Below are 14,324 nucleotides of genomic sequence, written 5' to 3' on the forward strand. Positions count from 1 at the left end.
GAGAGTTGGAAGAATAAGACAGAGATTTATGCTAAGTGGGGAGGCCAAATATGCATATTAAATAAGCTATAGGAGGAGTCATGCATATTTATGAAAGGAGAAACATGCACATGTAAAGTTGAGCTTCAAGTCTCCCCATGGGTCCCATGTTCAAAAAATGGCTGTGTTAGCATGATCCACGGGTGGCATTTCTGGCCCTCTGACGTCAGAAGCTGAAGCAAAAAACATAAAAACCTTCACTGCACGTTCTCTATTGACTGGCCAGAACCATGCCATGGTTGGTGGTCTCTTATCAGGAAGAAATGCTGGTCAGTTGTTTTGTGGAAACTGCAAAAGGGAGGGTGAGCATCAGGTGGTTAGTTAAAATCAGCTGTGCAGCCATTGTTTTGAAAGGGCTGGTTTCTGTTTTCCGTGTAGGGAAGGAAGCCTGATGGTGGTTAGCAAGGGATAGTGTATAAAAAGTGGGACCTCCCATTGTGTCATGGCCCTGGGAACGTAGTTTTAAGGTTTCTCTGTAGTCATCTTGGCCAAAAAGGGGTCTTTTCAGTCACTTGGGGAGTTTTCTCAGGGAAGATTTTGAAAGTTTATTCATCTTTTTGTCTTTAATAAAATTAAGCCGTCTTGGAAAAATAGTTTTTCTATTTTACCTTGAAAGATTGCCGGGGGGTGGGGGTGGTATTCTGTAAATTCTCTAAGTAATACATTCCAGAGGAATTTTCTTCTTTTAATTGTGTTCCAGAAGCTATTATTAATAGGTTACTTATTTGAACTATATGACAGCAGAAAGTTAAGACTCAAGTATCTAACCACACCAGCTCTTTAGATTAACCCACGTAGAAAGCGATCAGCTAATTTTGACTTAAATCTTGCTCATACTAATGACGACTTGCATTTTGAAGAAATAATCATATTCCAAAATCCACTACTCTAAAGCATGAGATAAGTTCTATTCCAGCATCTTTTTATTTTGTTTTTGAGACAGAATTTCGCTCTGTCAACCAGGCTGGAGTGCAATGGCATGGTCTCAGCTCACTGCAATCTCTGCCTCCTGGGTTTAAGTGATTCTCATGCCTTAGCCTCCTGAGCAGCTGAGACTACAGACATGAGCCACCACACCTGGCTAATTTTTAAAATATTTTCAGTAGAGATGGGGTTTTGCTCATGTTGCCCAGGCTGGCCTCAAACTCCTAGCCTCAAGTGATCTGCCTGCCTCGGCCTCCCAAAGTGCTAGGATGATTACCGGCATGAGCCACCATGCTCAGCCTATTCTAGTCCATAATCTAAAGTGTCTTCTGAACACTTGAGGTTAAGGTAAGATAAAGAGAAAAAAATAATGGTGGAGAAATATGGTGAGAGGAACCAATCTTTATGGGGCAGAAACTGCAATATTCTATGAGATCTTTCCCTCCTCCCCAAATATCAAACATTCTCCATCATGCCTCTTAGATGGGGCTACTGATCAATTTTTATAGGTTCATTGAAACTTGGCCTCTTAACCACTATCAAGAATTTACAATATACAGGCCGGGTGCAGTGGCTCATGCCTGTAATTGCAGCACTTTGGGAGACCAAGGTAGGTGGATCACCTGAGGTCAGGAGTTCGAGGTCAACATGGTGAAACCCTGTCACTACTAAAAATACAAACAATAGCTGGGTGGGGTGGTGTGTACCTGTAATCTCAGCTACTTGGGAGGCTGAGACAGGAGAATCACTTGAACCCAAGAGGCAGAGGTTGCAGTGAGCCAAGATTGCACCACTGCAATCCAGCCTGGAAGACAGAGCAAGACTCTGTCTCAAAAAAAAAAAAGGATTTATAATAAACATATAAATAGGCAATAAATATTAAAAGGGTGATATGAATGCCAAGTCATTTTTTTTCATCCAGAGAATTGCTGCGAAGAACATAGACCAGACTTCATTTGACAGCTACTCCCACATGCACTGTTATACACACACCATATTCTTTACTGTAGAAAGCTGCAGTTAAGGTTATAGAAACTGGATCTTGTTCATATGAAAAAACAAAATTATGTTAGTAATAGTATTGCTTTTATATTTCTGTGTAGTATATTATTATTTGCCTTTGCCTTTAAAGATATTACTATTTTGGCTCTTAAAATTGTCCAAAAAGCCAGATATTCACCAAGTTCTCATTGTCACTGAATTAAAATTGCATTTATAATACTGGAAATCTCAAATATTACATGTTGAATTCTATAAATTTGACATATATTTTAAACAAAAGAGCCAAACTAAAATGTAATTACCTAAATCGATAAAGCCAGGATACTTTATCATAATGATAATATTATCTCTAATGTTAGAAGTTAAAGGCTAACATTAGGAAATCTTTTCAAAAGATTTTTTTGAGGACCTTTTTTTAATTGAGCCAGTCAATTTACATTAAACAATTCAGTAAAGTTTACCATAATCAATACATAGTATATCCTCATATTCCACAGCAGCTTCAGAGGTTAGTATTACGGCAAGAGGAATTTCTAGCTCTGAGCCCCACCTGTGTAAATACTGGCACCCCAGTTCTCCAATCCTCCCAGCACTCAAAGTTCCTCCTTCCCTTGGCAGGTCTCAGAAGAGTCAGTTTGATTTTTTTGACTGCCATTAAGAGAACTCCATCTCTTTGTTCTGTGCCTGGTACAACTGTCTTACTGATACTCCTCAGATAGGCGCTGACCTTGGCGTGCCACTAGGGGGTCACTGCCTCATAGAATATACTTACAAATCATCACAGTCCCCCATTGCTGATGCCAGTTTGAGTCCCTTGAGGTCAGTATCTCTGTCATTCTAGGTAATGGGGGAGTGAAGTGAAGTGAAGTGGAATCCTGTCTCTGCTGGTGTTAACAATCCTTTAATAGGTTTCTAAAGAGGGTCACCTTGCTTTATATATATATATATGTGTATATATATATATATCCTCTGCCTCCCAGGTTAAAGCAATTCTCCTGTCTCAGCCTCCCAAGTAGCTGGGACTACAGGCGCCTGCCACCACACCCGACTAATTTTTGTATTTTTAGTAGAGACAGGATTTTACCTTGTTGGTCAAGCTGGTCTCGAACTCCTGACCTCAGGTGATCCACCTGCCTCAGCCTCCCAAAGTGCTGGGATTATAGGCGTGAGCCATGGTGCCTGGCCAATATTTATGTATAGCATATTGTTATTTGCCTTTGCCTTTAAATATATTCTATTTTGGCTCTTAAAATTGTTAAAAAACCCAGGTAGTTATTCGCCAAGATCTCATTAGTCACTGAATTAAAATTGCATTTATAAAATGGGAATGTCAAATAGTACATGTTGAATTTTATAAGTTTGATATACATTTTAAACAAAAGAGCAGTGTTAAATTTTATGTCAACACATTTTCTTGTAGTTCTTAGCTCTTATGCTCCCATCAACTTCGGTGGTACTGAGTCAGGTAACATTTAATGTGACATGACTTCAACAACCCCTGGAACGGTCTGGACACTTTAACTCAAAACTATTGAGAGTGAGTTCCCTGCCCAGTTCAGGTCATTCCAAAGAAATCAAGCTGACCACGAAACCAGGAGATAATGTTACAAACACACCACTCACTACTGTGAATTCCAAGGCATTCTCCTCTTTCTCTTTCTCTCCTTTTTCTCTCTCTCATCCTATTCCAATTTGCTCTACTTTCTAGACTGCAGCAAAGCTCATATGTTAAATGTAACTTTTAGTTTTTAAGAGAGAATTTAATTTTCTGTCAAAAGAGAAGTAGAAATATAAAATTCTATGAAATAAATAGAGAGTCTTCATTTAAGATGGTTAAGAAAGAGATAAGGAAAAAGCATTGTGCCTGAAGACAACGTTTGAAATTGGTCTTCATTATTTGATTTTCTAAGTTTCATTTTTCTTATCAGAAACAATTTTTTATTTAGTTAGATCCACCAACTTGTTTCGTCAGCATTAACTGGGTTTTTATGAACTGCTACTTACAAATATTCAATTGTCTTTTTCTCAAGCCTCTTTTCTGGGTAGGACCCACAGAGAAGTAGCAGGGAGGAATTGTATCCTCCTTGCTAAGGATGAAGCATCCTCCCCAGAGCATCATTCCATGTTGTATTTGCCATTAAGTCGATGACATTAGGCCTTTTCAGCAGAGTCTCCATTTATTTTTCTTTTAGACATTTTCCAAAGTGAAATATAGGTACATTAAGATCCAGAGTGCAATTAATTATTCTTCAATAAACACAACATAATACAGTGTATGGTTCAGTTGGATGCTAGTATCAGATGATTTTGCAATCCCCATTTACTAGTAAAAGCTGGAGTTATGTGACCCTATCTTATTCAATAAAAAAGTATACAAATATTTATTGAGCACCAACTCTCAATATAGGGCCTTGGACTGAATTAAAATAGTAAGCTGACCACAAAACCAGGAGATAATGTTACAAACACAGTATTCCTATTGTGTAGTGATCACAATTTTAAGGGAAAATTGGGAACAGTTATGAAAATATTTTGTGTAACAATTAAAATTTTCTGACAGGGCACGGTGGCTCACGCCTATAATCCCAACACTTTGAGAGGCCAAGGCGGGCGAATCACCTGAGATCAGGAGTTAAAGACCAGCCTGGCCAACATGGTGAAACCCCATATCTACTAAAAATACAAAAATTAGCTGGGTGTGGTAGTATGTGCCTGTAATCCCAGCTACTCAGGAGGCTGAGGCAGGAGAATTGCTTGAACCCAAGAGGCAGAGGTTGCAGTGAGCCAAGACTGCACTACTGCACTTCAGCCTGGGAGATAGACTGAGACTCCATCTCAAAAAAAAAAAAATTGAAATACGTCTGGATTAAAATTACCTATGAAGTCTTCAGGGTGTAATTCAGAGGACATTTTTGATCTATTCCAATGTTGGGTTAGGTTTGTGCCTTACAATTCTTCAGGATTTAACTAGAACAGATGCAAAGGAAGTAAATGCCGAAACCTCATAGCCAGGTCTACCATTTTCCAATATTTTGGTGTGAAATTATTCTGACATAGTAGAGTCGAATGCCTCCTACTGTTTTTCTGACAGCTCTGCTATTGACTGGATATTTGTGTCCCCCAAAATTCATATGTTGAAGCCTAATCCCTAGTGTCATGGCATGGTATTTGGAGGTGGGAACTTTAGGAGGTACTTAGGTCAAGAGGATGGAGCCCTTGTGAATGGGATTAGTGCACTTATAAGAAGAGATGTGACAGAGATGATCTGTCAGCCATGTGAACATACAGCAAAAGGCACCTGTTTACAAGCCAGGAAAAGACCCTTACCAGATATCTGCTTGTGCTTTGATCTTGGACTTCTCAGTCTCCAGAACTGTGAGAAATAAATGTTGCTTAAGCTACCCATTATGTGGTACTTTTGTTACAGCAGCCCAAACTGACTAAGACAAACTAGGATCTTAGCCTTTTGGTTTTACTATGTTTAATGTTTTTGGAGATCCCCAAATGATTTCTTTCTCAAGGGAAAATTCAAAACACTATTATCACCAATATACTCTGGCTCTTGTCAATTATTTTCTGCATTTATCTTCCCTATTTCCCCTTACATTTACCCTGCTTATAATTGTACCTCATCTTACAGCAGGTTCCCACTTTGTTTTTTATTTTGTTTTGTTTTTGAGACAAGGTCTCACTCTGTCGCCCAGGGTGGATTGCAGTGCTGTGATCTTAGCTCACGGCAGCCTAGACCTCCTGGGCTCAAGTGATCCTCCTGCCACAGCCTCCAAAGTAGCTGGGACTACAGATGTGTATTACCATGCCTGGCTAATTTTTTCTTTTTTTTAAGAGATGAATCTCACTATGTTACCCAGGCTGATTTCAAACTCCTGACCTCAAGTAATCCTCTGGCCTCAGCCTCCCAAAGTGCTAGGATTATAGCTGTGAGCCACCATGCCCTGTGACTTTTCCTAAGTATTGTTAGCTCTCGTCTTTATTCTAAGATCCTATTCAGATCTAGTGGATCTATCTCACCTCCCAGGACTCTGTTTATTTCCCTTGAGCCAGGTTTACTCTGCAGTGATATACATATTATCTCTCTGAACATCTTCTGTGCTCTTCTCTTACTTACAGAGTCTCACTCTGTCACCCAGGCTGGAGTGTAATGGCACGATCTCGGCTCACTGAAATCTCTGCCTCCTGGGTTCAAGGGATTCTCCTGCCTCAGAATTCTGAGTGGCCGAGATTCCAGGCATGTGTCACCACACCCAGCTAATTTTTGTATTTTTAGTAAAGACAAGGTTTTGCCATACTGGCCAGCCTGCTCTCGAACTCCTGGCCTCAGGTGATCACCCACCTCAGCCTCCCAAATGCTGGGATTACCGGTGTGAGCCACTGCACCAGGCCCACGTGCTGTAATGTCATCTAGATCCCTTAAAAACAATTTTTTAGAGGCTGGGCATCCAAATATTACCGGGTTTATGCCAGTAATATGAGCACTTTGGGAGGCCAAGACAGGCAGATCACTTAAGCCCAGGATTTTGAGACCAGCCTGCGCAACATGGTGAAACCCCATCTCCTCAGAAAATACAAAAATTAGCCAAGTGTGGTGGCACACGTCTTAGTCTAAGCAAGCTACTGGGGAGGCTGAGGTGGGAGGATTGCTAGAACCTAGGAGGTTGAGGCTACGTGAGCCAAGATTGTGCCCACTGCACTCCAGCCTGAGTGACAAAATGAGACCTTGTCTCAAAAACAATAATAATAATTTTTAAAAGGCAATAACTGGCTGGGTGCAGTGGCTCATGCTTGTAATCCCAGCACTTTGGGAGGCTGAGGTGGGTGGATCACCTGAGGTTGGGAGTTTGAGACCAGCCTGACTGACATGGAGAAACCCCGTCTCTACTAAAAATACAAAATTAGCCAGGCGTGGTGGCTCATGCCTGTAATCCCAGCTACTCGGGAAGCTGAGGCAGGAGCATCACTTGAACCCAGGAATCAGGGGTTGATTGAGCTGAGATTGCGCCATTGCACTCCAGCCTGGGCAACAAGAGCGAAACTCTGTCTCAAAAAAAAAAAAAAGGCAATAACTAGTAGTTGATGCTTTGACTATTCAATTCTTGCAGAGTTCCCACTAGTATTCAGAGCGGGTAGATGGAGGCAGTAAGAAAAATAAAAGAGTTTTGATCTAATCTCTCTCTATGCTGTGATCCCTATGCCATTTGTCCCTGCCAAAAATGCACCCTGTGCTTTGACTATCACAAATAGCCAGATTTTGACTTTTTCATCACCTTATCTTGAATGTACATTTACACAATAATATATTAAAAATATAACTAATGCTAGTAAGAGTAGGAAGCTGAATGTACCCCTTTCTTAGGTAGCTAAAAATCTCAATACTTTTGAGTGCCCTTCACTTTACTCTTTGTAGACAGGGAGTCTTCTTGTGTAGGGACCTCATTACCCCAGCTGCATGCCTTGTCCTCAGCAGCCTGTTCCTCTGATGCCGCCAGTCTGAGCTTCAGTGCTCTACTTGCATTCCACAGGCAGCGTCATATTCCACAGGATATGTACTTCCTTCCTTAACTACTCGGAAACCTGTGGCTGATAAGTGCACCATTGTCTTAACTAGAGATCTCTGCTGATAAGAACCAAAACTTCCTCAGCACAGCTCTTTGGGTGTAGACAGAAAGGGCATTTATTTATTTATTTATTGAGATGGAGTTTCTCTCTTATTGCCCAGGCTGGAGTGCAGTGGCGTGATCTTGGCTCACCACAACCTCTGCTCCTGGGTTCAAGTGGTTCTCCTACCTCAGCCTCCCGAGTAGCTGGGATTACAAGCATGCGCTACCACACCCGGCTAATTTTGTATTTTTAGTAGAGACGGGGTTTCTCCATGTTGGTCAGGCTGATCTCGAACTCCCAACCTCAGGTGATCCACCCACCTCAGCCTCACAAACTGTTGAGATTACAGTCCTGAGCCACTGCGCCCAGCCAGGAAGGGTATTTATTCAAGTGATTCAGAGGCATATCTAATAATCTAATTCCAGAATATAGAATCCTATTGCATAGGAAGTAGTCATCCAACAGATACCCTTTTTAGGATCAGATGATCTCTCCTCTCTGCTTCTCTAGGTATGTCCATTTGTTCCTTCTCTATCTCATTCTTTTTTTTTTTTAATTGCTTTTTGTGAAAACTGTCATGTATTTCATTCTTTCTGATCTTCGCAAGGTTCTTGAGGTTTGCCCTCCCATAACTCTGACCCAAGGCTTTGATTTGTCATGGTGTTAGGTTTGTCCAAATGCACCCACACATCAGAACTTCTCTGCACAATAGGAACAGTTTCTCAAAGGAGAACATAGAATTGGCTCACCCTGAATCAGTTGTCTATGGGTCACCTGAGATAAGTATGACCACTGTATTGCAGGTAGAGGACAGATTCTCTTTGAATAGGTCATGGGTGGGAAGAAGATGGTTGATGTATCTAGTGCATATGTAATATTTCTCTCTTCTTTTTTTTTCTTTCTTTTTCTTTCTTTCCTTTCTTTCTCTCTCTCTCTCTCTCTCTCTTTCTTTCTTTCTTTCTTTCTGACAGAGCCTTGCTCTGTCGCCCAGGCTGATATGTGCAGTGGTGCCATCTCGGCTCACTGCAACCTCTGCCTCCTGGATTCCAGCGATTCTCCTGCCTCAGCCTCCTGAGTAACTGGGACTACAGGCACACACCACCATATCTGGCTAATTTTTGTGGTTTTAGTAGACAGGATTTCACCATGTTGGCCAGGCTGGTATTGAACTCCTGGGCTCAAGCAATCCACCTGCCTTGGCCTCCCAAAGTGCTGGGATTACAGGTGTGAACCATAGCACCTGGCCCTCTTCTTTCTTTTTTTTTTCTTCTTTTTTTCTTTTTAACAGTCTTGCTCCGTGGCCCAGGCTGGACTGCAGTGGCATGATCTTGAATTACTTTAACCTTCGCCTCCCAGGTTCAAGCAGTTCTCCTGAGTAGCTGGGACTACAGGTGTACACAGCCATGCCTGGTCAATTTTTGTATTTTTCGTAGAGCCGGTTTTCGTCATGTTGCCCAGGTTGGTCTCAAACTCCTGATTCAAGTGATCCACCTGCCGCAGCCTCCCAAAGTGCTGGGATCACAGGCTGAGCCACCGTACCCAGCATTTTTTTTTTTTTTTTTTTGATTTTTAACCTCAGTCCAAATTTGGGAGGAGTACAGTCAGTCCTGGAATGGTATGAGAGTTAAACCTCTAGTTGGTTACAAAATACCATCTAATCAAATACCTTAATTTGTACTAGGAGTGGTTCTCCAATGGGCACTACAGGCCAGCTGTTCCCATGACCATATAACTTGTTACCTCTTCCATGCACTCATGCTTGAGAATTGGTGGCTGTGGACCCTTCTGCACAGGTAGCAACTTCTGGAAACGTGCTGCATTTCCTCATTATTTTAGTTGTAGTCTCTTCACATCCCCCTTTTGAAATTTTCCAAGGTTTCCATCATGTTTCTTTGAATTACATGATCTGTGGGTATCATTTAGAAATATAAAAATATGAATTATAAGATCACCTGTAGCAGGAGTAGATTGAGGTTTTTGTGGTACTTGAAACTTATACAGCTTGGGAGATTTTTTTAAAGAAAAAATTTTAAATATTCAAGGCAAAATTAGGTACAAAATTGATTCATGAGAAAAATACAACAAATGTCTCTTAAATACATGGCTTTTTAATTTCATTGGGCATAAAAATAACATGACAATGTTATTAAAATACAGATTTCTGTTTCCACCTCAGACATACTGAAAACAGAATTTGTGAGGTGAAGTCCTGGAATCTGCATGTTAGCACACAGCCCCAGGAAGTCTGAATACCACATATTGATATAAACTAAGTAATCACTGTAGTTTTTTGGGGGGGTATATTTGCTTGGAATTCCAATTATCGCTGTATGAAAGAAGAAATATAAATTGTGTATACAGAATTTATAAGTGTTTATGTAAATAGTGGAATTTGTCATAGAGTTATATTTTTATTTAGCTGTTTTATAACTAGAAATAAGCCACTAAGCAGAAAGAAAATCAGAAACCTCGAAAGATAGTTATGAATTTCCAAATATTTCACAGGATATTTTCATTATTTGGAAGAAAAAAATGCCCTATGGATGTCATTTTTCCATATCATAAGAAATAAACAGATGAATACTAAATGCAACTTAAGAAAAAAGGATAATGAGATTACTGTTCAGAAAATTACTCCAAATACTGCAATTTCTATATATATATATTTTTTTAAATTTTGTTGTTGAGATGGAGTTTCGCTCATGTTGCCCAGGCTGTAGTGCAATGGTGTGATCTTGGCTCACTGCAACCTTTGCCTCCCAGGTTCAAGTAATTCTCTTGCCTCAGCCTCCCAAATAGCTAGGATTACAGGGGCCCACCACCATGCCCAGCTAATTTTTGTATTTTTAGTAGAGACAGGTTTCGCCATGTTGGCCAGGCTGGTCTTGAACTCCTGTCCATGCGTGATCCACCTGCCTCAGTTTCCCAAAGTGCTGGGATTACAGGCGTGAGATATAGCACCTGGCCACAATTACTATATTCTATTACATATACTGTATCTGTTTTATGAAGTGCTTGTGATACTTGTATCATGCATATATAGGTATGTCAAAATTTTTTGACATTCATTTAAATCTAATTAGCTTTTATTTAGCCATTGGTAAATGGAACAGCATCCCTTATAAAATTAGAAAGGTGCTCTGATTAGCTGAGCACAGGAGGTAGGCTTTATAGGTAGAAGAAGGCTAAAGAAAGCAGAAACAAGGAACAAAAAGCGAATTGTTTGTTACAAAGTTCCTTTTCTTACAGGGTTAAAACAGAGGGGACTTCCTTATGCTGGCTCAGGTAAACTAGGCCTCTTCTAATTGGTTGCTGTGAATTGAATCTCCTGTTGTTTATTTTTAGTGATTTTTAATTTTTTTATTCAAACAGATTTTGACAGATCTATTTTAAAAACTGGCCTTGTTTAAAGAAAATTGGTTAATCTTATGAGTTAAGAATACTTTTTTTTGAGCAATTTAATGGTTTTATCACATAACTGATTGATAATATGCATAAAGTTTAAAACACACATATCTTTTTTCTTTTTTTTTTCTTGAGCCAGCCTTGCTCTGTCGCCCAGCCTGGAGTGCAGTGGCATGACCTCAGCTCACTGCAACCTCTGCCTCCCAGGTTCAAGAGATTCTCCTGCGTCAGCCTCCCAAGTAGCTGGGATTACAGGTACCTGCCACCACGCATGGCTAAATTTTGTGTTTTTTAGTAGAGACAGGGTTTCACTCTTTTAACCAGGCCGGTCTTGAACTCCTGACCTCAGATGATCCGCCTGCCTCGGCCTCCCAAAGTGCTAGGGTTACAGGTGTGAGCTACCGCACCCAGCCTAAAACACATGTATCTGAAGAGATGACCCACATATTAATTTGCAATAGAAAAAGAAATCAGGAGTGTGAATCCCAGATGCAGGGAGATTGGAGGCAGAAAGCATGAAGGAGACTTCTGAACAAACAGTGACTGTATTACTGAGGAAAACCAAAGGAGACCTGTGTAGGTAGGTCCCAATTAGACACCAGCTACTGGAAGAGCTTCCTCAGAGACTGATTAAAATATTCTCCACTAGATATGGCTGCAAATTGCACACCCTCATGGGGTCAGCGAGAGCCCTGCAACAGCCCTGGGTCAGAGCTGCCACGGTCTGTGGCGTCTGAAGAAACTCAACTTGGAAATCATGACCGAGACCCTGAGACGTGTCACGTGAACTTCAGGATGTTCAGCTGCCCGGAAGAGTTGGACCCCCTCCAGGCTTTGAGGAGACTCACTGAGCTGTGCCATCTGTGGCTGAGGCCTGACCTCCACACCAAAGAACAGATCCTGGACATGCTGGTGATGGAGCAGTTCATGATCTCCATGCCCCAGGAGCTCCAGGTCTTAGTCATGATGAACGGTGTGCAGAGCTGCAAAGACCTGGAAGACCTGCTGCGAAATAACAGAAAACCCAAGAAATGGTCTGTGGTTAACTTGCTTGGCAAGGAATATCTTACGCAGGACTCAGATGTTGAGATACCCGAAGCACCCGCCAGTGTCAGGGATGATCTGAGAGACATGTCCAGCCAGCACGCCTCCTCTGTGAATGAGATGCCTCCAGGTGAAGGCCAGGCCAGCCAAGAGCTACAGACCTTTCCCAGGATCCCAGCACTGTCCAGGGGACAGGAAGAGGACATCCTGCTGCCAGAGACTGTTGTCATAAAAGGTGACCCAAAGGCCCTGAGACCCAAACCGAACTTGGAGAAGGATCGCAACGTAGACAGGGAAGAGAATACAGGACTTACATCTTCAGAGTCTCAGCTTCCAAAGGGTCCCACAGGTGTGGTGAGAGCAAAGGAGGGGAAGGAACCAAAAAAAGCCTCTGGGGAAAATGTGGATGCTGACATACCTGCTGCCTGCATTGTGGAGAGAGAAGCTTCAACTCACAGCGAGAGCAGAGGAGACTCTCTGAATCTGAGAGGTCCCAAAAGAAGCAAACCAGATGCTTCCTCTATTTCCCAAGAAGGGCCTCAAGGAGGAGCCTCACTTGTGGGCAACACAGACAGCCTGGGGCAAGCTAGGGTAAATCCAGTTCGTTCCCCAGGCCCTGCAGGTGCAGTCAGTCAGCCTGTTGGCCAAGAAGCCATGGCACTGCCACCCCTTGCATGTGATGTGTGCAATAAAAGGTTTAAGTATTACGGCAAGCTAGTCATCCATAAGAGATCACACACAGGAGAGAGACGCTTTCAATGTAATCTCTGTGGGAAGCATTTCATGCAGCTCTCAGACCTCCGAGTTCACCAGCGAATCCACACTGGTGAGAAGCCCTACATGTGTGACGTCTGCTACAAGCGGTTCACCAGGATGTTCTCCTTGAAATGTCACAAGAGGAGCCACACAGGGGAGAAGCCCTATGAATGTAAAGACTGCAATAAAGTTTTCACCTACAGGAAGAACCTGAACCAGCACAAGCGCATCCACTCTGGAGAGAAACCCTATAAATGTTCCAAGTGTCCAAGAGCCTTCGGTCGACCTGAAACGTTAAAACGCCACCAGAAAACACATCCAGAAACCACTTCCCAGGGGTTCCATAATCAGGTCTATGTATTCTGCACCAAGAGAATGTGAATGATGATTTTTCGCTGATGTTATTAGATGACATATGGCACATATGGCTCGTGTGCGCCTGGCACACAGAGGGAGTGCCCTAGATAGAAACTGCCATGAGTCTGAGTCAATATTGATTCTCCCCACTGACTTTTGTTTTCTGTTTCATGATGTCTATTGTTTTTGTATAGGTTTGTTTCAGTTTGTGTTGCTGTTCTTTCAATAAACAAACATCTTACTAGTTTTCAATATTTTATAACAAAAAACTGAGGCTTCTGATTGACATGCTGTTACCCACTATTTTGCTCTAAAGTAAAATTGTCAAAGTAGGGGGTCCAGATTAAATATGCAATGCCTGGGGAAATTTTTGTTTCAAATTAACATTTTTTTTAGTTTAAAAAAATCAGTTAATGGAGTTTACTTAATTCACTGAACTAATTTGACAGCTTAAAACTATACTAGTCAAGCAAAATCTCTGTGGAATTCGTATTTACATATTAAGACATTCCTGACTTAAGGGGAACAAAATAGCTTGGCTTTATAGCTTCAGGGAAATACTGTTAAGTAAATTTAGGGGACTTCCAGTGGTAGAGTAAAAAGGGGAAAACCATAGAATTATGCTTTTCTGATCTTTGGAGCTCAAACAAACTTGGGACATAAGCTGCATAATTCTGTCCCAAAGACTGGTTCCTCTTGAGTGACTTTCTGAGGGTTCAGGTCTTCCTGGACCTTGAAAATAAAGGGTAGAGTTTTCACCCCTGAATCAGAAGTCAGATTTTAAGGGGTGAGGGAGGTATAAGTCAGCCAAGGACACAGAGTTCATCAGAACCAAGCTTTCCCAGGACATGAATCATATTTATTTTAGGCATAAAACTTTCTAGATCCAAATCAGGGAAAATTTCTTTCTTACCTTATAAAGAATGCCACTCTCTGCCAGAATGTTAGGAAGCTAGTGAGTAGACCCAGTCCTGAGACTCTGTGGTCTATTTGCAGAGTTCTCCTTCTTAACCTGCTGTCAACGGCTTGCCTGGCCCTATGCCAAGCACAGCTTCTCTGTCCTGCTGTTGTGTGTAAAGGTAAATGCACGTCTGGAGTGTAGGCTGCATTCTTCAGTGAGTTTGTTCACCTCTCCAGGTAAGTCAGTATGTCCCAAGAGAATCCTTGGGACACAGAAAGCA

General features: G+C 41.6%; 1 protein-coding gene across 1 annotated transcript; it reads left to right on the forward strand.

The window, feature by feature from the left end:
- The first annotated feature begins 11,331 nt into the window (after positions 1-11,331).
- LOC116538609 (zinc finger and SCAN domain-containing protein 5C-like) lies at positions 11,332-13,541 on the forward strand. Its single transcript, XM_032261086.1, has one exon. The coding sequence runs from the start codon at positions 11,638-11,640 to the stop codon at positions 13,165-13,167; it is 1,530 nt and encodes a 509-aa protein (XP_032116977.1). The 5' UTR covers positions 11,332-11,637; the 3' UTR covers positions 13,168-13,541.
- The last annotated feature ends 783 nt before the right edge of the window (positions 13,542-14,324 follow it).

The sequence above is a fragment of the Sapajus apella genome, unplaced genomic scaffold (genome assembly GCF_009761245.1).
Source record: "Sapajus apella isolate SASKATOON/1434 unplaced genomic scaffold, GSC_monkey_1.0 scaffold121, whole genome shotgun sequence".
Taxonomy (NCBI): Eukaryota; Metazoa; Chordata; class Mammalia; order Primates; family Cebidae; genus Sapajus; species Sapajus apella.